Source organism: Ahaetulla prasina, chromosome 13 (assembly GCF_028640845.1).
Source record: "Ahaetulla prasina isolate Xishuangbanna chromosome 13, ASM2864084v1, whole genome shotgun sequence".
Classification (NCBI taxonomy): Eukaryota; Metazoa; Chordata; class Lepidosauria; order Squamata; family Colubridae; genus Ahaetulla; species Ahaetulla prasina.
In genome coordinates, this window is record NC_080551.1 from 2,057,042 (window position 1) to 2,080,267 (window position 23,226).

At 45.3% G+C, this 23,226-nt stretch overlaps 1 protein-coding gene across 2 annotated transcripts; it reads left to right on the top strand.

The window, feature by feature from the left end:
* Window positions 1-22,633, top strand: ANP32A (acidic nuclear phosphoprotein 32 family member A). 2 transcript variants are annotated; one of them, XM_058156174.1, is made up of 8 exons: window positions 1-206; window positions 14,280-14,429; window positions 15,753-15,875; window positions 17,973-18,171; window positions 19,691-19,788; window positions 20,000-20,060; window positions 21,110-21,178; window positions 21,668-22,633. In XM_058156174.1, exons 1-7 carry the CDS (start codon window positions 153-155, stop codon window positions 21,169-21,171), a joined length of 747 nt encoding a protein of 248 aa, XP_058012157.1. In that variant the 5' UTR covers window positions 1-152; the 3' UTR covers window positions 21,172-21,178; window positions 21,668-22,633. The 2 variants fall into 2 exon arrangements, with proteins under 2 accessions (XP_058012157.1, XP_058012156.1); XM_058156173.1 differs by having other exon boundaries at window positions 21,110-22,633.
* The last annotated feature ends 593 nt before the right edge of the window (window positions 22,634-23,226 follow it).

The window sequence follows — 23,226 nt, forward strand, 5'->3', positions numbered from 1 at the left end:
GTTGAGCGCTCAAAGTCCCTCTTCGCCTCGCGCGCTGGCTCTGGTCGGGGGGGCGGGAGGGGGGGCCGCTGCTGGTGCCACCGGTGTCAATACAAAAGAGGGAGCGGAGCGGAGCGCGGCGGAGCCAGGCAGCCTCCCGCCGAATCGGGGACATGGACATGAAGAAAAGGATCCACTTAGAGCTGCGGAACAGGACGCCCTCCGACGTAAGCCAGGGCTGGCGGGCGGGCGCCGGGGGGCTTCGCGGCGGCGGGAGGAACCGGGGCGGCCTGGCGCGCGGGCGGGGCGCGCGGGGAGCCACACTGCGGAGCGCCGGGCGGGGGTCGCCGTCCTGCCGGCTGCCGTCGCGGGTGCCGCGCCGCTGCCCTTGAGGTGCCCACGGGGCGGGCGGGCGAGCGAGGGAGCGCGCGCGGCGGTCCGTGCCCGAGGGGGCCGAGATGGCGGGAGAGAAGCCGCCCCCGGCCCACCCACCCCCTTGTCCGCCGGGTCTCCCGAGGAGGCGGCTGGCGAGGGCTCGTCGCCCGGCCGGAAGAAGAGAGGAGCGAGCCGGGCAGCCGGCCGAGTTGGTCCTGCGCTCGGGCGGAGTTTGCCCGGAGCGCCACGGGCGGTGGGGGGGGGTCGCCCGCAAGTTGAGGGCGGCCGCCGGTGGGTCGCTCCCGCGGCGCGGATCAGGCGCGGTTGGCCGGGGAGCCATATTTGCAACTTTGTAGTCCTCATGAACGCGCCCTTTCTCTTCCTCCCCCGCCCCAGATGTGCGGGGCTGGGGCAGCGCTCGGGGGGGGCGCGACGGCGGCGGGGGGGGGCCCACCTGTCCCCCCCCCCGCGCCCCCCTGCCCCGGGAGGGAAGGAGGGAGGGGGGGGCGGCGGCGGCGGCCTCGGCCCGAACTTGGGATGCTGCTGGAGGCTGCCTGGGAGGCGAAACTTTGTCCGCGGACTCGCCCGGCCCGGCTGCCCGGTGGAGTTGCGGGGGGGTGTCGGGCGGAGGCGCTACGTTTTCTTCCCAAGGAGAAATTAAGGTTGCGGGGGGAGGGCGGGAAGCAGCGCGGCGGTTTCAGAACTTGGGGGCTCCGCCGTTCTTCCGAGAAGCGCTTCGCGCCCAGCCCCACCCAGGTGGGAGATGTTTTCCTCCGCCGAGGCGGGCGGGCAGGCGGGGGGGGCCTTTACGTAAGACTCGCGGCGCAGTTCTGTCCCGCCCGCCCGCCCGGAGTGTCACCTGCCTCCCGGGCCAAGCGCCGGGCCCGCCCCTCCCCCCGCGCCGCGCCGCCGAAGCGCCCACCGGCCGTTTACATAAGGCCGCTTTGCCGCTCGGGGCGCGCCAAAGCGGGGGGGGGGGGTTTGGCGCTCGGAGGCCCCTCGGGCGCAGCTCGCCTGCTTCCCCCCGTCACGGAGCGCGGAGAGGCGGCCGGTCGGGGCCCGCGGAGAGCGCTCTCTCTCTCTCTCGCCCCCTCGGAAGCAGCCGGCCTCCGCCGCGCCAGTCACCCGCCCGAAGTAGGACACGGCGCCATCTTTTTCCCGCGCCGAACTGCAGCGAGGGAAGAGGGCTGCCCGGGCGGGCGAGCGAGCGGAGCGCGGGGTCGGTTCCTGCCCTCCCCCCCCACGGCGGAGGAGGACGCGGCCTGCACGGGGCGGCTTGGCGGGCTGCCGGCCTCGGGTGGGGGGGCGGCGCGGAGGAAGCCCCCTGCCTGCCTGAGTGCGCCGTGCGGAACGCGCGCCCAGGATGGCCGCCTTCCCACCCGCCGGCCCGGAAGGCTGAGGGAGGCTCCGCTCCAGGGAGGGAGGGAGGGAGGGAGGGGGGCGGCGGTGATGGGGGGGGAGGGGAGGGCGCCCTCCCGCCGCCGGCTGCCTTCGCCCAGCCTGGCACCGCCGCCGCGCTCTCCAGGGCTGCCATTTTGTCGCCGAAGCGAAGGCGCGCGCTCGGCCTGGCGAGCCCAGGAGGGGACGGGCTGCTTGGGCTGGAGGGACGCGGAGCCTCGTGCCGGTCGCTTCCCGGGGGAGGGCGGCCGATCTGCCGAGTCGCCAGGCGCTTCGCTGCCCTTTTCCAAGGGGCGCGCGCCAGGCCCTCTGCCCAGCCGACTCCGGCTACTTTACCTGCCTGGTAAAGCGCCCGTTGCCGGCCCCCAACCCAGTCCGCTTCTTCTTCTTGGCGCAAAAGGCCCTCCGGAGCTGGTCCCGGCCGAGGCTGGATGGCAGCGGACATTTCCTTGCTGGGCGGGGAGGTTTAGTGAAGTGGCTGCCCCCCCCCCCCGCGAATCACCACAATAACTTCTTGCCCCCCCCCCCGCTTGTATTTTGCTCAGTTTCATATACTCGTTTAAAGAGTCAAATATTGTGTCAAGATGGCTTCGCAAGAGTCTAAACTCTTGAGAGATGGAGTTCCTTGAATGTATTCGTAGAAAGCATGGAGTCTTGGGGACACCCCGCTCAAAAGGAGAAATGGAGAAATTCGGCTATTTAGACCAGGGGTCTCCAACCTTGGCAGCTTTAAGACTTGTGAACTTCAACTCCCAGAATCCCTCGGCCAGCTTTGCTGAGGGATTCTGGGAGTTGAAGTCCACAAGTCTTAAAGTGGCCAAGGTTGGAGACCCCTGATTTAGAACTTACTTAGAATGTGGTAGTTCACCTAAGAAGAATGCAGGTTTATTACAAAATTTTTCATTGAGTACTCTTGAGAATTTTGCCAAATCAGAATTCACTGTTTTGTTTTTTTTTGCATCAAAACAGCGTAAAAGTGTTAGGCAACCTAGTTAATATTCAATAAAATTTTAACACTGAATTTTTTTCCTGGTCTTCTTTGTATTGATTATTAGGTTGGAGATTGTGGGGATATTTTTGCAATAATAGAAAAAAATGCAGTAAGAAATCGAAATTATAAACAACGTCCTCGTGTAAATTTTGCTGAACATTAAGAGGATTGCTCTCAGAACCAAAAAGGTGTAAGCTACAATACTTAGTCTAGGGCATGAAACCTTCTGTGTTAATTCCTGGTAAATTAATTGGTAAATTCTAGTTGTTGTTTTTTAAAAAAACCACTCTTCTGTTTTATCCATAACTGCGTTTCTCATTCTCATGAGCTTTTCTGAGCTCTTGAGGGTGAAATTTGTCTCTGATTTCCTGGCAATAAATCTTGAATTCAGTGAGACTTGCTTCCAAATAGCTGTGTACAGGATTATCCCACCACTCTTGTAATACTGCTGATTTACAAAAGACATTGGTTAATTATATCATGAAAAAGCAATTGAGAATTCAGGCTCCTGTGAATGCAAGTAAGGTACAAACTTCAGGATCACCAGGGACTTTTGTTTTTAAACCTATAATTTCACAAGCTTAAATTCTTCTTCTTTCCACCAGGTGGACTCGGAACAGTTCACTAAATAAACAACTTGAAAACAAAGCTGTAATCTACCAAAAATTAGTGTCAAAATAACAGCAAACAGCCAGCAGAAAAGCCATTAGCTATAGATCAAACTAAAAATATTCAGCAAGTGGCCTTCAACAGCTTGATTTTTTTCCAAATATCTAAAAAGGCCTCCTCCAATAGAGCCTACTTTTATTAAGCGCTTGCCTTTCTCTGATGGGCAGGGGATCTGGAAAGGCTCCAGATCTGGAGGGAGGAACATATGGTGGCCCTTAAGGCACCAAAGTCCCAAGTCATTCAAGCTCATTTGATCTAGTGAGAATGTGATTTCATTCAGAGCGTGACAGGGTATTATGCTTAAATGCTTTTGAAATGCAGTGGGATCAGGAGGCCCTGCCTTCTGCATTCATCTACGGGTCAGGGATATAGTGAATATTTTCTAGAATTCCATGTGCCCTTCCATTGTGTTTCTGTAGCAACACATTTGAAGCCACCCTCTTTCATCTCCCACCTTAGGGATGGCTGTGTAACAATTACAAACTATATAGTTCTCAACTACTATGTAGTTCTGTCCATGAACTTTATTTTACTAGATTGATCTTAACCATGAATTTAGAGAAGTCCTATAAAGGAGTCACTGGTCCAAAGTGACCACCGAACTTTCATGGGGCTGAAGATGGACTTGAACCTGGAACTCTCTAATCTCAGCCCATCATTTCAGTTGTTTAACCACACTTTACAGTTTTGATGCAAGAAGAGAAAAACCCTTTTGGATCTACGTTTAGTAATACAGACGTAACTTGTTGGTATGGTATTGCTGTTTGCAGTGTGTTCCAGATTCTAGTGCAACATGGTATTTTTTCTTTTCTCACTATGTTGGGAAGTAGCCTTCTAAATTTACCCAAGTAGGGTTTTGTTTTTTTGTGTCACTCCATCCTGCTTGCATGTAGGCTTTTTAATACTTACAGTTCTGAAGTTGGTGAGTTTAGAGTATAAGAAAAAAGTTATTTCGTTTCTGAAAGCACATCCAGGTGACATGGATTCAAATCCAGATTCAACCATAGGTGAAATGAAAGTGAAGTCATTGCTAACTGGTTTTGGGAAATTATTATAGTCTGGGTATATATCTGAGTAGTTTCAATCCACTTTGCTTTCAGATTGCAGAGGCTCTTGGAATAGTTCACAAGTGCAGAAGAAGTGAGCAGGTTTTTCTGCTACATTGGAATTCCTATAAAAAGAATAATGTAACTCTGCATAGAAATTGACAAAACCATTAAACTTGCCTACAAAGTTTTGAGAAAGCAACTTATATTTCATTAATTAGTCTTCCTTTATTTTATTTTAATAAAAATGACTTCTGACTCCCTTATAATAAAGGAGTCAGAAGTCAACACCTTTCACTTTTTTCCCTTTGTTCTACACTTTACCCTTCCCTTTTTCCTCCCTTATTTTCCTCCTATTTTCTTTTGTATTTTTGTATTTCATATTATAAATAAATAAAATTAATTATTCTGTGGTTGAATACTTAAAGGTATTGGTACCCATGATCTATGACAGTGAGGGCTAACCTTTTTGCCATCGCGTGGCAGGAGTGGGCGGGGGGGTCGCATGCATGCGTGCCCACACCCATAATTCTATGCACCCTGCACATGCGAGCACGACTCCCCTCGCTCCCCCCTGCTCCTGGCACGTGATGGCATGGTAAGCCTGTTGCTCTCCCCAGCCTCCAGAGCCTTTCTAGGAGTCTGGGGAGGGTGAAAACGGCACTCCCACCCCCCTGGAGGCCATCTGGAGGCCAAAAATGGCCTGTTTGCCAACTTCTGGTGGGACTGGAAACGGGCTATTTCTGGCCTCCGGGGGTGGGGAAGGCCATTTTCGCCCTCCCCAGACTCCTAGAAAGGCTCTGGAGGCTGGGGAGAGAGAAAAATGGGCCTCCCCCCCCCGAGGTCCTCCGGAGGCAGGAAACGCATGTTTCCCTACTTCTGGTGGGCCCAAAAGGCCCGAAAATTAGTTGGCTGGCGCGAACATGCACACCCGAGTTGAAGTCATGTGCCCACAGGTGGCACGTATGTCATAGGTTCACCATCATGGATCTAGATCTTGTTGCAAACATGCAATGTCTCCTGCAAACCACAAATATTTTAAAATAGTAAAAACTAGAAGCCAGCCTGAGCTCATTTCTGTAGCAGCCTTTGGACCCTCAATAAAATCCATCTAAAATTGTCAATAAGAGCCATGAGAGACTAATGCTTTGGGATTCAAAATAAAAGTTGTGTTTTCTTTTGGGTTTATATATCTTCTTCAAGAAATAAACAATGTTTGTCTCGTTATGGTTTAACACTTTACAAATATTTCTAATCCATGCATGTGTTGGGGCCACAAAATTGCACATGGGGTGTATTAGTTGATGTGCACGTAGACAATATCTAATACTGCTTTACACACTCAGAACCTTCAGAAAAAATAACTATTTCCCCCCCAGCTCCCATAACACTTCTTGACTGTGAGGGCTCTTCAGCAATGGAGCAGATAGTTTTTTGGAGTCCTGCGACTTCATCTCTGGAACTTTTAAAGCCAAGGTTGGATAACAATTTGTTGAGGACAGTCTGAGCATTCCTGTCTGTGGTGGGGATTTCCAAGTCCCTTCCAACCCCAGGATTCAGGGAGGCCCTGTAGATGCTTAAAACCACTCACAGAAATCATAGAAAAGTGGTCAGTCGTAGCAGTGGTCTCCAACCTTGGTCCCTTTAAGACTTGTGGACTTCAACTCAGCAAGCTTTGCTGGGTGTTGAAGTCCACAAGTCTTAAAGGGACCAAGGTTGGAGACCCCTGAGTCATAGAGTCCTCAGCCTCACCAGTCTTTGTGAGCCAGAGTGGAGTTGTTTCAAGAGTGTTTCAGCTACCATAGAATCCTCACACAGGTAACCAGAGTGGCAATTCTGGCCTCCTAGATGGGAACATATAGCAATTGCATTGCAATAGCAGAAGCAAGGGAGGGAGGAAGGAAGGAAGGAATGAGCCACAAACCCTACAAGTGTTGCGGAACAGGCTTTTGTAAGCAGAGGCAAGCCATGGTTCGCCCTCCTCCTTCCCACATCTTGATTTTGGTTAACAGTTTTATGGGCTATGCAATAGTGAAGAAACAAGAAGTGGGATTTAGCCCAGAGAAGACCAAATGTGCAGCTGGTAGGTTAAGATGCATGGGTGGTGTTTAAATGCAAATGATGCTTTATATGCTGCTTTGGTGCTCTTAAAAGGCTGGTAGAATTGGAGTGTTATTACTAATAGCTTGATTTGCCTTCTTCCGTTTAGCATCTACCCTTACAGGCTGACAGATACTGGATTGATTGCATTGGACCCTCAAGTCCAACCCACGGCTTGGTTGTAGAAATCCAGATTAAAATGTCCCTGACATCTGATGTCAAGTATCTGCATGTGATGGCTCTTTCAAACGACTTTTACTATTAGCAGTTTTCTTTCCCAATAGTCCGTTGGAATTACAGTATTGTAACTTTAATCCATTCCTTGCTCTTTTCTCCAGAATTTTGATAAATCATATTATTCTGTGTGACAGCCATTGAATTATTTGATGAGTACTATTAGATTTTCCCTTGTCTTCTTTTTTTTAAAGCTTGTTACTAACAGTTGCATTATATTCTCCTCGTGTGATTTAGTCTGTTATCTCTCCATCCACAGAATCTCCCTTTGATTCTTATAGTTGATAGTTTCCATGTACCCTTCTTTAAATGTAGTGCCCAAAATGGGATTATTCAGGTGCTTTTATTAACGTAAATTAAAATTACACGTGACTTTTTTTACAACCATGTCATACTGCAGACTTGAAGTCAGTCTCCAAGCAACTACTATTCCAAAATCTTTTTCCAGCCTAATATCTGGATTTTTTTTTCTGTCTTCCCACTGATTCTGCTGTAATTGGCAAATACAGGTAGTCCTCGAGTTACAACCACATCTGAGCCCAAAATATGTATTAAGTGAGACACTTGTTACTTGAGTTTTGCCCCATTTTACAACTTTTCTTGCCATAGATATTAAGTGAATTACTGCAGTCAATAAGGTAGTAGTAACCTGGTTGTTAAGTGAATCTGGGTTCCCCATTAACTACTTGCCAGAAGGTTGCAAAAGGTGATCACATGACCTTGGGACACAGCAATGGTCATAAGTATGAACCAGAATTTTGATCACATGATAATGGGGCTGCTACAAAGATCGTAACTGTGAAAAACGGTCATAAGTCACTTTTTTCAGTGCTGTTGTAACTTTGAACAGTCCCTAAATAAACTTGTAAGTCAAGGGGCCATGGTAGCTCAGGCTGGTAAGAAGCCTGTTATTAGAACACAGCAGCCTGCAATTACTGCAGGTTCAAGCCCGGCCCGAGGTTGACTCAGCCTTCCATCCTTTATAAGGTAGGTAAAATGAGGACCCAGATTGTTGGGGGGGCAATAAGTTAACTTTGTAAATATACAAATAGAATGAGACTATTGCCTTACACACTGTAAGCTGCCCTGAGTCTTCGGAGAAGGGCGGGATATAAATGTAAATAAAAAATAAAAAATAAAAAAAAGGACTACCTGTGTAATTCCCTCCACTTTTTCATTAAATCTCGAATAGGTGTGTGGAACCCAATGCAAAGTTCTCTGCTGGAGTTTGGCACTTCACTTTCATTGATTGAGGGAGAATTCATGACTACTTATTAAATAAGATTTCAAGCTAGATGTGCATCTGCTAAATTGTTAGTTTATCCAAAGAAGATTTAACTAGCTTGCTAATTATAATGTCATGGAGTATTTTGTCAAGTACTTTACCAAAATTAAGACATATTATTTCTACATTTCCACATACTACTAAGGGAGTTGTGTAATTTAAAAAGGAGAGAAGGTTAATTTTTTGTTGTACACTTCGAAGAAAATATGTAAATGTACAAAAGAGAATGGACATAAATAAAAAAAATATAATAGGGATAAAGAAACCAGGGATTTTAAAAAGTTGTGGAGGTTATTGCCATCATAGAAGTTACACCTTTCCGCTATATAATCAATGGTATTTTAAATAGTTTAATATCACCACATTAAAGGACAAAAATCACTATTGAACTAAAGTGAATACAAGGAACCATGATGAACACAATATAAATTATTCATTGGAACTATATAGTTTATGAGTTTGGTCTACATTGCTAAAATGAATTTAGATTCTACATTATGCATAAAACTCAATTTTGTGTATGATAACAATCCATCTATTAGATTATAGTCTGTGAATGATTTCAAGCTGAAGCATGTGAAATTTGCTTTTAAGGTACAAAGTTACTTCAGACTTCAAAGCATATTCCTACAACTTGATTAGCCAGTGCCTCCACTGAAGGGATTCGACAATTTTCCAGTAAGAAGCATATAGTATAATTGTAGCAGTTATTATATGTGGAAGCAATTCAGTATATTTTGAACAGGAATATTTTATGTTAAAATGGGGATTCAGCTTTTAGGATTTGTTCCATATTGGTATAAATCATTTCTCAGTATAACAGAATTATAAGAAAGGTTGTAGGTCTGCTAGCCCAACCTACTGCTCAAGCAGGAGACCCTCCCTACCAAACCACTCCAGACAAATGGCTATCCAATCGCTTCTTAAAAACTTCCAGTGAGGGAGCACCCACAACTTCTGGAAGCAACTTCTGTTCCACTGATTAATTGTTCTCACTGTCAGTAAATTTCTCCTTAGTTCTAGGTTGGATCGCTCCATGATTGATTTCGGTCCGTTGCTTGTGGTCCTGCCCTCGGGTGGTTTGGTTGACCCCCTCCTCTCTGTGACAGCCCCTCAAATATCATGTCACCCCAGTCTTTCTCTTTGCTACTGGAGTACTCCGTGTGGTTTTACCAGTGCAGTATAAAGCAGAGGTGAAATGTAAAATGTGTTACTACCAGTTCTGTGGGTGTGGCTTGGTGGGGGAAGGGTAACGTGACTAGGTGGGTGTGGCCACTTTTTGCCCACTTTTTATTTTTATTTTTAAAAGCATTTTTTCTACAACCTCTTCAGCCGAAGAGGTTGTAGAAAAAATGCTTCTAAAAGGCTCTGACGATCCCAGCTGAGCCGCACAATCATCAGAGGCTTTTTTTTAACTTTTAAAAGCATGTTTTCGGCCGAAGAAAAAGTGCTTTTAAAAGTAAAAAACCCCCAAAAACCTGATAATCGCGTGGCCCAGTTGGGCATGGGCGGTGGAGGAGGGATTTTTGCTACCAGTTCTCTGAACCACCCGCCGCCATCGCTACCAGATCAGGCGATTCGGTCTGAATCGGGAGCATTTCACCCCTGAAATAAAGCAGTACTAAGACTTCACATAATCACCAAATATGAAAACAATGGTCCAACGTGCATTTTCAGCAATTTCTAAAAAATGAATTGTCCATTTTAGCAATCAAAACATGGTAAAATACCAACAAAACGTTGCAAAGAAGTTACTTAGAGTATAACATTTGGAGTAAATTTAATATTCTTCCATTGAAATTGTTCTTGTGTTTCTATTACTGATTCAAATATTGCATCAATTTAATCATATAATTTTTGACCCATTTGGTTTCTGACTCATACTTCACCAGCAATTTAGATCAAGGCTCAGCAGATGCTCCTCTGAGTTATTTTCAAATTCAGTCTAATATCTCCTTTCTCCCCTTGTTTTTGCAATTCTGCAATGACATATGGATACTGAAATCAATTAGGGAAACTGGACTACTAAGAATTTGAAAGGATTTTATCTTTGTCTTATTAATAAGTAAATATTGCAATCTGAACAAGTTGTCAACTCTATAATTGACATTTGTTTATTTCATTGTATCTTGCCTTTCTTATTTTTACAAATAATTCAAGATGGCGAACACATATAAATATTCCTCCTCCTGTTTTTCCCACAGAACAAACCTGTGATGTGGGTTGGGCTGAGAGAGAGGGACTGGCCCAAGGTCACCTAGTTGGTTTCATGGCTAAGGCAGGACTAGAACTCATGGTCTCCTGCGTCCTAGCTTGGTACCTTAGTCAATAGACCAAACTGGCTTTCTGTAATCACATTGAGTAATTACCATATTGTTTTCATGGTGTTTAAAATCTAGTAACGAAATGAACAATTCAAGAAAGCAAAATTTCAAAGCAACGTGAAAACTGCATGTTCTGGAAACAAAGAATACGAGCCTCTTTCAGTTCATGTTAATTCAATTCAATTAGTTCAATTAAACAGTTTGATTTAATTAATAGAAAGGAGGGACCATTAAGTTGAAATAGATGAGCAAGTCAACCGTAGACGGAACGGTAGAATAAAGACAATCTTAATGTCCTCGTCAAAGAGTTGGTGGCCTCTCAGCTGTTCTCTGTTTTTCTGGATTGGCAAAATCAAACAAGGGCCATATTGTGACTTTGTACCTTTTCAAGTGTTTAGCATTCCAAAAGTGAAATTGAGTCACTCACATGACCAACCCACTTTACATCTGTTACGGCTTATGACTATAATAGGCTGACTCCATCATGGTTGTAATTTGAGGACTACAAGCATATTAACAATTTAGAGGTGGACTGCTTCTCCACATAAGATTGCGCCCATCCTGTGCACTTTGGTGCCTTAAAGGGAGTTTGGTTTCCCCCCCCCCCATTACTATTTATCTAAATGAGTGGTGTGGTGGTCTGAAGGTGGAGCTCTTGCCTTACAATCAGGAGGCTGTGAGTTCAATTCTAGGTAGAGGCAGATATTTCTCTGGGCACAATGAGATTATATCTACTGGGGAAAAAACTCCACATTGGCGACAGGAAGGGCATCTGGCCAGTAAACACTCAGCTCCATTCAGTTGCCCAAACTCCACCCCACAAGGGATTATGGGGTCATTAAAAGAAGATGCTGATGATTACTATTTATCTAAATTTCTTATGCTGAAACAGCACACAGGCCCTCTCTCAGCTAAGCCAATGCGCCATCTGATTTTCATGAGAACAGAAGGAGGGAGAATTATAGTCCTGCAAACATAGAGTTAATTGCTGCTAAATAGTTTATTTGTTTCGTTTTCCATTTTTAATATCACTGTCTTCTATTTATGTACTATCTAATTCAATTAGAACTTTACATAGGGAGATGCATGCAAGAGGAATAAAGCCCAAGCATTTCAGATTCCTGAAAACATGCAAGTATTCTGTCTGTTAGTGTTAGTATCTTGATAACTCCAAAATGCAGAAGATGAAAGGTGAGGAGTGACCTGACCTGACATATGGAATGGCAAATTTCAGTGAGAAAACAGCCAAAAAGCCAATGCAATCCTAGGTTCCACTAACAGAGATAGTATCAAGATCATGTGAAGTATTTGTGCTACTTCATATAGCCTTCATAAGACCACACTTGGCATACGGAATTCAGTTTTGCTCACCACGATAGAAAAATGATGTTTGAGACTCTGGAAAGAGTGCTGAGAAAAGCAAGAAAGATGGTTAGGGGGCTGGAGACTAAAACATGAAGAACGGCTGCAGGATTTGGGTTTGGCTAGTCTAAAGAGAAGAAGAATTAGGGGCAACAGGATAGCAGTATTCCAGTATTTGGGGGGTGCCACAAAGAAGAGGGGGTCAAATTATTCTATAAAGCAACACAAGGCAAGACAAGAAACAATGGATGGAAACTAATCAAAGAGAGAAGCAACCTAGAATTAAGGAGAAACTTCTTGATAGTGAGGCAATTAACCAGTGAAACAGCTTGCCTCCAGAAGTCCTGGGCGCTCCATCACTGGAGACTGGACAGCCACTTATCTGAAATGATCTAGGGCAGGGGTGTCCAAACTTGGTCCCTTTAAGACTTTTGGACTTCAACTCCCAGAGTCCCTCAGCCAGCAAAGCTGGCTGAGGAACTCTGGGAGTTGAAGTCCAAAAGTCTTAAAGGACCAAGTTTGACACCCTGGTCTAGGCAGGTCTGCAAACTTGGCTCTTTTAAGACTTGTGAACTTCAACTCCCAGAGTTGGAAGTCCACAAGTCTTAAAAGAGCCAAGTTTGCAGACCCCTGGTCTAGGATCTCCTGCTTGAGAAGCGGGTTGGACTAGAAGACCTCCAAGGTCGCTTCCAACTCTGTTATTCTGTTAAAATGGAAATTCCAGAGAACCCAATTTATGAAATTAGTTTTGAGTTCAACAAAGAACACAATTCCAGGATTTAGAATTATGGCAAGTTGTGAAGGTCTGTATTTTAAAAAAAAACTAAAAAAGAGCAGCTATTGGCCAACACAGAGACTGTGAAATAGTCCAGCTAGCGAATGATTTTGTTCAGTTGTCCTCTGAACCTGGATTAGTTGAAACTGCAGCAAAGTTTTCTTTCCAAGTGATTGGACAGCTCTCCCTTTCAAATTCATTTGGAATTCCTTTCCATTAATTGGACTGTGTTTGTTTGGAGTTCCAACAAGTACCAGCATCAGCAATTCAGCCAAGGGAGGAGGGGGGCTTGTCCTATTCGTTAGACAGCCATGGGAGAATTACTTGAGTTTATTGTCATAAGAGTTGACTTTGGAAACTCTCACTCTGATGGCGTACCTGGCCATTTTTTAATCCGGCAAAGGTAGTCCAGGTAAGTACAGGTAGTCCTCAACTTACGACTACAATTGAGCCCCAAATTTCTGTTGCTAAGCAAGTGAGTTTTGCCCCGTTTATGACCTTTTGCCAGAATTGTTAAACGAATGATTGCAGCTGTTAAGTAAATTATGCAGTCATTAAACTGGCTTCTCCCATTGACTTTGCTTGTTGGAAGCCAGCTGGGAAGGTTACAGCTGGTGATCACAGGAGCCTGGGATGGGGCAACCGTCGTGAAGACATGCTAATTGCCAAGCACAAATTTTGGTCACGTGACCGCAGGGATGCTGCAAATGGACATAAGTGAAAACTCCCTTTTGTCAGTGCCGTTGTAACTACGAACAGTTGTAAGTCAAGGACTACCTGTATTGCATCCAGTTGCAGGTGTTGGTTTAGGCCCATCTGCTTTTTTCATGCAGAGGTTACATGCCGAGGTCAAGGGCCAGAATTGTGTTGAAATGAAATAGCTGTGAGTGTTTCCCACCTTCTACATAGTGACTCTGTTCTAGCCTGAAGTGTTCATGCAATTCTTTGGTCATTTTGAAATTTAGTCCTCTTATGTTTAATGGGATTTACTCCGAAATACTGTAGGTTGATTTGGCTTGAAGCAAGCCTGGAGTAGATCAGAGAGTCAAGACCTCTCTAGAATCTTGGGAAGGCTATATCTATTACTCTGATGCGTTAAATGCCTATTTATTTATCCATTTAGGAATCTCCCATCTCTCTCACAGAGGAACTCTAGGCCAGGGGTCTCCAACCTTGGCATCTTTAAGACTTGTGGACTTCAACAAGTCTTAAAGGGACCAAGTTTGGACACCCCTGGCCTATTTATTTATCCATTTAGGAATCTCCCATCTCTCTCACAGAGGAACTCTAGGCCAGGGTCTCAACCTTGGCAGCTTTAAGACTTGTGGACTTCAACAAGTCTTAAAGTTGCCAAGTTTGGAGACCCCTGCTCTAGGCGGTGTGCAAATAAAATGTTAAAACATAAAAACTGAATATAAAATTTTAAAAAGAAGCCAGATTGATTACGATTCAACATTAAAAGGCAGGGGGAGGACATTAGCCAGCTGGCTGGCTATGAGCTCCTCTGTGAGCCCCAAGCCAGGTGGCAGGGCCAGCTCTATAGATACTTCGAAGGGCCAGGAGATTGGGGGGCCACCTCACCTCGGGGGGGATGTTATTATGCTAATGTTATATGCTAATTATTGAAAAGTCCAATTCTTTCGGGGCTGGTGCCATTCCTTCATCTGATAGTTGTAACTAAGGGTGACTGAATCTAAAAATGACATAACTAAGTCTTACTTTACTTATTTTTTGTATTCAGGTAAAAGAACTTGTTCTTGACAACTGCAGGTCAAATGAAGGAAAAATTGAAGGCCTCACAGATGAATTTGAAGAGCTGGAACTATTAAGTACAATCAATGTAGGCCTCACCTCAGTTGTAAACTTACCAAAGTTAAACAAACTTAAGAAGGTAGGTGGTTGTCCTATTATACGAAGAAAACCGTGACTTGCCCAATAATTACTTACATAAAAGACCCTTGAACCCAGTGTTGAATGGAGGTTTCTATGTGACTACACAGTAAAGCAAAACTTTGGATCTTTTTAATAAACGTGGTAATCTAATTGTAAAATGTAAAGTGCAGGGATTTCCTAATATTTCTCACTTTTGTTTATTATAACTGCAGCCGACACACATATTTTATACATGCCCGTCTGCCCACCTGGCTGCCAATTCGGTCTCATTTGATAGTTGGCTCAGGTTGTGCAGGCTCCTATTTTTACAGGGTGGCAGAAGCATTGGCAGCCGCTGCCCACCATCAGCTCCCCTTCTTTTCTCCCTTGGTAGCATTTTCTTGGCCAGGTCAAAACTGTTTTTCCTTTGGAATCATCCTGGCTCTTCCCTGCTGCTGCTGATGCCCAGCTAAGACCTGCCCTTTTGCTCCCCTTTTCTCACTCTCTGTTCAAAATTTGCTTCCTCTTCATTGTCGAAACTATTGGCTCCGCCAGCCTTTACATTTTGGCTTCATTGCCCTTCCGCTAGCAGCCTTTTGTTCCTCTCACTGGAGGTGTTAATTCAGCTGTTCTCTCGGTTGGCATCTCTCTGCTCTGCATTTGACTCTCCATGCTTCTTTAGGAAATACTATCCCGTTGCCTCCATCGTCTCTTTCCCCATTCTGCCTTCTTTCCGCTCCATCATTATTTTTGTGACTTTCCTTGTTCTCCTATTATGAATGAATGAATGAATGAATGAATGAATGAATGAATGAATGAATGAATGAATGAATGAATGATCATCTCACAGCCCACCTTCCCTCTGCAGATGTTGCCTGCTTAGCTTTATTTTGACTTCCAGTTGTGCTATATTTGCCCCATACCTTGGGGTTTCTTTTGTACAACTGTTTTGATGGCTGCCATTAATGATGGCCATTAATCACCAGCCCTACTGTTGGCTCCCAATCTGTTTTTGGATTCAGACAAGCTCTGCGTCTTCCACTCCAAAACTTTTCACCAGCTCTCCTCTCCAAGCTCCCTCTCCTTTTTCATTCTCTTTTACTTCTCCAGCTCCTCACTTTCTCCAAGCATCTTTGTGATGGTGCTGTTTTCATTTCCTTCCAAACCTCTCCTAAACCCTCTGTGTCTGGAACAATGCCATGTACTTTTACTCATTCTTTTGGGGGGCATCAGGGTGGAATTTCAGATTGTTGGGACCTCAGGAAAGGGATATGTCCTCTGTGAGGTGACGTATGTGCACAGTAGTGTAGTTTTTTAATTGTCTCAATATTTATCTCCTCAGCTCGAGTTGAGTGACAACAGAATCTCAGGGGGACTGGAAGTTTTGGCAGAGAAATGTCCGAACCTCACACATCTAAACCTAAGTGGCAACAAAATAAAGGATCTTAGTACAATAGAACCTCTGGTGAGTCCACGTAGACTTCGGGGGGAACCCTTGCTGATCAGTTCTCGGTACTCCTGGGGTTGTTCCTGTAGTTCAAGGGTGTCAAACTCAAGGCCTGCGGGATGCTTAAGTCTGGCCCACGGGGCCGCCCTGGAAACAGCAAAGGAGTGGCCTGCAGCACCTCTGCCAGTGAAAACGGAGCTTGGGAGGGCAGTGTGTGGTCCACCCGAGCTCTGTTTTCGGCTGCGACAGCCTCCTGCAGCCCTCTTGCCAGCGAAAACTGGGCTCAGGAGGGCTGCTCCTCCCAAGCTCTGTTTTCGATGACAGAATGCTCTGGCCACCACAGGCGCCCCTGACGTGAGGGATGTCAGGTTGGCCATGCCACCCCCGCCCCCCAAGGTCATACCCAAACCTGGTGCGACCCTCAATGAAATCAAGTTTGACACCCCTGCTGTAGTTGCCTATTCGCCCTGCAGCCTCTCTGGCCTCCCTGTTCCTTTTCTGCTCCTCCCTAAGCACCGTCTGGTCCGTCACAGGGCCCAAGTGAACAAGGCATTGGGTTCTCTTACTCACTCTTGACTGCCTTTCATTGGGACTCCTGGGGCCGACCTTATTCCTGAGCAGTAAAAAAGAAAAAAGCCCTGATGATGAAAAGGACAAATTTCTGTAGCTTTCAGTGGAGTAGGAGACATTTCCAAATTAATTCGGGATAGAGTTCCCGGCTTCCTTTGGTCCTCCTTGACTGCCTAGACCAGGGGTCTCCAACCTTGGTCCCATTAAGACTTGTGGACTTCAACTCCCAGAGTTCCTCAGCCAGCTTTGGCTGAGGAACTCTGGGAGTTGAAGTCCACAAGTCTTAAAGGAACCAAGGTTGGAGACCCCTGGCCTAGACTTCATACTGGTAGTGTTGCATTTTTAAACTTGGATGCTTTTCCATACTTCCTTCAGTTTGCCAGGCAAAATAATTTCCCCCTTTCCTCCCTTTTTCTAAACTTAAAACAAACTCGGTTTCCTTGACTCTTTATCTTTCTAGACAGATCCATAGAAACAATATTTGTGGACAAGTCAGAAAAGAAAGGAGGAGCATAGAAGCCCAGGGTGCCTCAAGGGTGGTAGTAGCTCAGGATAGGCAGACGTAGCACAGCTGTCCCCCAAACTGGGGGGCAACAATTGTCCTTGTTGCCTGTTTTCAATCCCTGTGAATAGCTGCCCTGAAGCCTTCACTGAGTAACATGGCCACTGGCAACGTTTTTGGATCTGCTTCTGGCAGATTGCAGCTTCTGTCGCACTTCGTCCATGCTGGCTTTCTACTGAGAAAGTCACCGCACTTTAAAATGGAAAGTACAGAAGGAAAAAGAGTCTATAAGGAGGAAACAAGCAAAGTATAGTGCTGTGCGACGTCTTTGGCGGCCTCTCCCCCATCGTATGGGGCTAAACATCTTCCTTTTTAAAAAATCTAATAGAAGCCTTTTCAGGGCTGACATGAACAGATAAGAAGAGTCTGAGGTATTTGGTATTTTTAGTTAATATACACTGATATTTAAGCATCGGAAGCCTCTTCTTCCACAAGGTTTGGGTAGGTTGGGATAACAGAGTGAAACTTGCCCTGTCATCCCGTGAGCTTCTGTGGCTGAAGGTAGCCTTGAATCTCATTCTCCTGTTCCAGCACCATAAAATACAGCTTTATTTGTGGCTTGGCCAGGGAGCATCTGCAGAATTGGTTGTAGGCTTCTGCATCTCCCTCTGGTGGCTGCCTAAAAGGGATGTTGCCGGCAGGCTGGAAACAAACAGGAGGCGGCTTCCTTTGTGGGATTTAAATGCCTGGCACACCTTGAGAATCTGCAGTCGGGGTTTGCTCCCATTGAGGCTTTGGGCAGCTGTCTTACAGCCTCCCAGTGATCTGTGGCTCCAGCTGACGCTTCAGTCCAGCCCACCTGAATGAGGCCACTTCCAAACCTATTGTAGACCAAATCTGATCCTAGCTAGATTGAGAGGATAGAATGCTTTCTAGTTAAGAAGCCTTTCGATTAGATATTTGGAGCATTTATTTTGTTACAGTTCTGACACAATTGGGTTGGGCTGAGGGTTGACAATGAAACCCCTTCCTTTTTCTTTCAGGAGAAGTTAGAAAACCTGAAGAGTTTAGATCTTTTCAATTGTGAGGTCACTAACTTGAATGACTACAGAGACAACGTCTTCAAACTTCTCCCTCAACTCACATATCTGGATGGCTACGATCGAAATGATAAAGAGGCCCCTGATTCGGATGCAGAAGGCTACGTGGAAGGCCTGGATGATGACGAGGAGGATGAGGATGGTGTGTGAGCTTGATCCCTAGCTTGAACTTGACTCCCAAGAACAAAACTCCGTATCTTTGCCTTATTTGATGCAGTAAAACCATCTACAGAGTTATCTGTATCGGTTTGTAGCATTCCAGTTTGCCCTGGAAGCAGGAGACTGGATGAATCCTGAAAAATCCCTAGATTCCAGTGCCCTTGGAATTTTCTCCTTGGCACCAAATATTGATGAACATTGGTATCTTGCACTGGAATGGTGGGGTAATTATATAGGAGGACCATTGAATAGCAGAGGTAGAATCTAAAGGTTGATTTTACTCCTTTTTAAAGTACTGGAAATCCAACTTCTGAATATGATGATAATGGCCACTCCTACAGATTGCTTTCCAGGGGATTACAATCAGTTGGAGGAAGAGACAGTCCTCCGTGGCTGATATGTACAATGGCTTAGTGGGACTTTTGTTTAGAAGGAACAGCAGAGGCCAGGAACGGCTGCCTACAACCTGTACCCTGATTCTGAATTTCCAGCAAGTTTCAGGCATGATTGCTGGCTTGAAAATCAGTGACTCTCAAATAGATGGACTCCTCTGGATCCAGTCCAGAGGGGGCTTCTTATATCCGTGCTCTTTTTAGTGTCATGGTTCCCTTAAATGCATGGCACACACTGCACTTTTGCGGCATGCCCCATCACACAGTGCAGAGTGTGCCACGTGCAAGTAAGGAACTGTCAGCCTGGGGATGGTGGGGAATCCTGTCCTTGTCCTGCAGTTTAGGTTCCTGGAGAGGTAGATTCCGTGCAAGTCTACTGTCTGAAATACTAGATACTAAAAAATAAAGTTGACAAATGAAACATATGCAGATGATAGATAGGTATGTAAGCATTGATTAAACTAAACTTCAGAAATATTTGGAACTGACCTGCACTTCTTTTCTCTTGTTATGTTCCACCTCATAAAAACATTGGGTGGTTTTGCTGTTTTAAATAGGTTTAGCTGGTTTGGAGCATTTTTCCTTCAATTTGCATGAGGTGAGAGAAGTTGGAAAACTACGTGATAGGTTGCTTAATGTTCTGGGTCTTCCTTTTGGGTTTCCTGGAAGCAACTTTGCTCATTGCTGAAGAGAAGCTCTTTCTCTTGTTCTTTTGTTTTGTTAAATGCCTGTCTTCTGCCTTTGGGACCTGTCATCTTTCTGCATGCACAGCATTCTGCCCCTGATATGGATTCCAGATGAACACAATCTCTGAGATGCAGAATTTAGACACTTAGTTGATAGCCACAACTTTCAGATAGCTGAAGGAGGGTGAGTGGAAATCTGATATTTCTGTACATGCTCAGTGGCACACACACACACACACTGCCCCATTCCTCCTGCAAAAGTTCAGGACTCCATCTGGTCCTGACTGTAATGTTGCTCTTGCACTTTATGGCCTGTGGACAGACAAAGCAAAGGTTTAGGAAGGGGACCAGAAGAAAATGAAATGGACTTTTCTCATTGGACAAGGTGATCAACTGGCTTGATTTTTCTGTTTTGTTTTTATAGAAGAGGACTACGATGAAGAGGCTCAGTTAGGAGACTATGAATTGGAGGAAGAGGAGGATGTGAGTGGAGAGGAGGAAGACGTGAGTGGAGAAGAGGAGGTAAGACTGGAGTACTTGGGGGAGAGAATCAGACCAGCTGCAGGGATCCGGCTTTGGAATGAGGGGCGGTGGGATCTGTGATCAGCCGGAGCAGATAATTGTCTCATACCGAATATGGTTGTGGCAATTCCTCTTCCAAAGCAAACTAAATGTTTCCAATTTAGACAAGTTCTAGTTGCAATAAAACATTCTTGCCTTTTCTCTCTGGCAGGAGGATGAAGAGGGTTATAATGATGGTGAAGTAGATGATGAAGAAGAGGAAGAAGAAGTTGGTATGTGCAAAACAAACCTTGAGAAAACCTCTTTTAAAGGCTAAACGATCGGGGCAGTAGCCCAGTTCTGAGAGAGATTGTCTGGTACGCTGTGGTGGGGTTAAGCTCTACCTGGGAGCCAGGTTCAAGTCATCCTGCAGCCAGAGAGCTTTCTGGGTGACCCATCAGCCAACCACTCCCTCAGAAGGAAGCTCTTGGGTGGGGGGAATTAGGAGACGCTTCCAGTGAGCCTCCCTTGAGCTCTTCAGAGGAAACGTGAGATATGAAAGGAGGAACACGAGGCCTGGAGCTTCTCTCTAGTGCGATTGGGAATTTCTTTGGGGCAAAGTTAGTTTATTTATTGACTAGAGGGCTTATAGAGTAGCCTGCAACTCTTCAATATGTAGTTGGAATTAAACAGACACCAACCAGCTAATTTAAAACCAAAAGCATGAAAAAATAGCCCCTAAGGGCAGTAAAGAGTTCTGGGTTAGTATTTTTATTTTATTCCTTTTCTTTGCACATATTTTATATGGGAAAATGGTGCAGGGCTTTTAACAGTGCTTAGCTAACCAGTTTCAGCAGCTGGGTGCAGCCTGTACCGTAAGGTGCAGCCTGTGAAGTGGGGCTGAATTTGGCTGGTGTGGGAAGCTGCTTTCCCCCATAGCTGTCCTGGCCTTTGCTCTGAGCACTGAGCCGTGCTGGCGCAGCGGTTAGAGTGCAGTATTGCAGGCTACGTCTGCTGATCAGTTTGGCTCATGGTTGACTCAGCCTTCCATCCTTCTGAGGTGGGTAAAATGAGGACCCAGATTGTTGGGGCCAAGAGGCTGACTCTGTAAAACTGCTTAGAGAGGGCTGTAAAAGCCCTAGGAAGCGGTCTATAAGTCTTAAGTGCTCTTGCTATTATTGAGCTGGAAGTTGGGCTTAAACTTAAGTGGGTTGCTTTGCAGGAATACTTTGCCCCCATTCCAGAAGCCCTCCTCTTTGGGGGGGGCCTGCATGGGGGGGAGGTAGTTTGTGGGGCAGAAAGAGGTCCCTCGTTCTGACCCTGCAACCTTTTGCTTTGACAGAAGAAGCCCGGGGGGAGAAGAGAAAACGAGAGGCTGATGATGAAGGCGAGGAGGAAGATTAAATGCAACGTAATCTGTTCTGGGGGGAAATAAGTTTCCTATTGTGATTTGACTGTTTATACCCTGTATTTTCACCCCTTCTCACCCCTCCCTGGAATGTAATGTTGCTGTGAGATCAAGAAGGAAATGCTTAGTTTTATGGGCAAGGGAATTAAAATAACATTTTTTTAAAAAAAACAACAACCTGCCACTCAGACTGCTACGTCTTGTTTCTGAAAAAAATATTTTATCTGTTATTCCTGTTTACGCAGTAGCAAACAACGCAAGAGATAAGTTTGTTTTTCTTGGAGTGGCTCATCCTGGACTCTGGATTTTTTTTTTTTTAAAAAAAAGCTTTTTAGAAATAAATATGAGCCGGACGATTCCCACAATGATCGATGGCTGGAACAGGGAGGGCGGAGGGATAATTTGGGCCTGAAAACTCAGTGGCTCCCCCTCCCCCTTTTTACCAGTTTATGAGGATATTGTAAGTATTTCTTTCTTCTCTTCTGGATGCAGCAAAATTGGCCGTGGGAGCATTACAGCCGCCGCCACCGCAGGGGAGCAGCAGCATCTTGATAACCAAGTGTTTTCTTGTTACCTGTTTTGTGAATGGCTGCCGTTCCCAGAAACCCCTTTTCTTCCACTTCCTATCGGTAACATTTACTTGGCTGTTTGTAAATAGTGACCAACTATGTAATTTCTCTCTCCTCTCTCTCTCTCTCTCTCCCCTTTTTATTTGGTTTGTGGGGGTGACTTTGCAAATTTTTATTTTAAAAAATCTTGTAGAGCATGACTGGGCAAGCTCTCGGGATGGGAACTGCTCAAGAATACGGCAGGATCCTTGTTCAGCTCCCGTTCCCGGTTGGTTCGTATTCTAACTATTGAGGGGGTCTAGAGCAGTTCTCTGTAAACGGCAGTCATGGAAATATCTATAAATATATATAAAAAGTGTTCCTAATTTCCTGAGTTAACTGGTGAATTGCATTTGACAGTTGTAATAAAAAAAGAAAATGTTTGAACCCTTTTAATTAAAGTGTGTACTATTTTGGTCTGTAAAATACTATATATAAAAGTATATTAACAACTCCTTGATATTAGGTGATGAGAATCTGTTTCCACGTGTGGTCTACAGTACTCTGAAGATTTTTGCAAAGCTTTTAATTACCAGAGGAGACAGTACTGGACGCCCAGGCCAGTCGGGTCTCTTTTCATACACGAGCATGGATTGCTGATAGAAAAGTTGTATTTTCTTAAAAAGTCAGTAAATTGACTGCAAAGTACCTAGTTGAATGTACAGATTTAATTTCATGTCCCTCTTCAATTAGAGCATTAGAAGTGGGTTTGTGTTTTCTAGTCAGTTTCTCATCTGTATATAAACAAGCACAACCATTGCGACCTTCCCTCTTGCTCCCCAAAGAGCCAAACTTTTTGAGTTTTATGTCTTTGTTAATTATGAATTTCAATAAATCTTTTTATACAATTTTTTTCCTGTGGCTTATTGCAGTAAATGGGCCACGTGGGAATTATGCTGCTTGATTTTAAAGTTTTTTTTTAAAGAACAAACTTGTAATTATTTTAAGAAACTTTAAAAAAAAATGAAAATGAATTAATCACAATGGCTCAGTCCACCAATGCAAAATACTTTGGTGTAACGGAAGATGGTGCTCTACCTGGTGTGGCTCAACCTCCAATGTGTCATTTTCAGGCTTCCCAGAGGAGTCTTCTGAAAGAATGGGAGCAACCATGATGTGTAGAAGCTACTTTTCCAGGAACAGAACATTCCAGAACAGGGATCTCCAACCTTGACAACTTTTAAGACTTGTGGACTTGAACTCCCAGAATTCATCTGCCAGCTTTGCTGGCTGAGGAATTCTGGGAGTTGAAGTCCACAAGTCTTAAAGTTGCCAAGGTTGGAGACTCCTGTTTCAGAACACTGCGATATTCTCTTTCTCCTGTGGGCCAGTGACCTGGCCATTCTAGCGGAGAAATGGGAACAACTCAAGAGTTCTCTGGAAAAAGCAGATTTGCATACCTCTTACGAGGTATCTGGTAGATCCATGAGATCCTATGGGAAG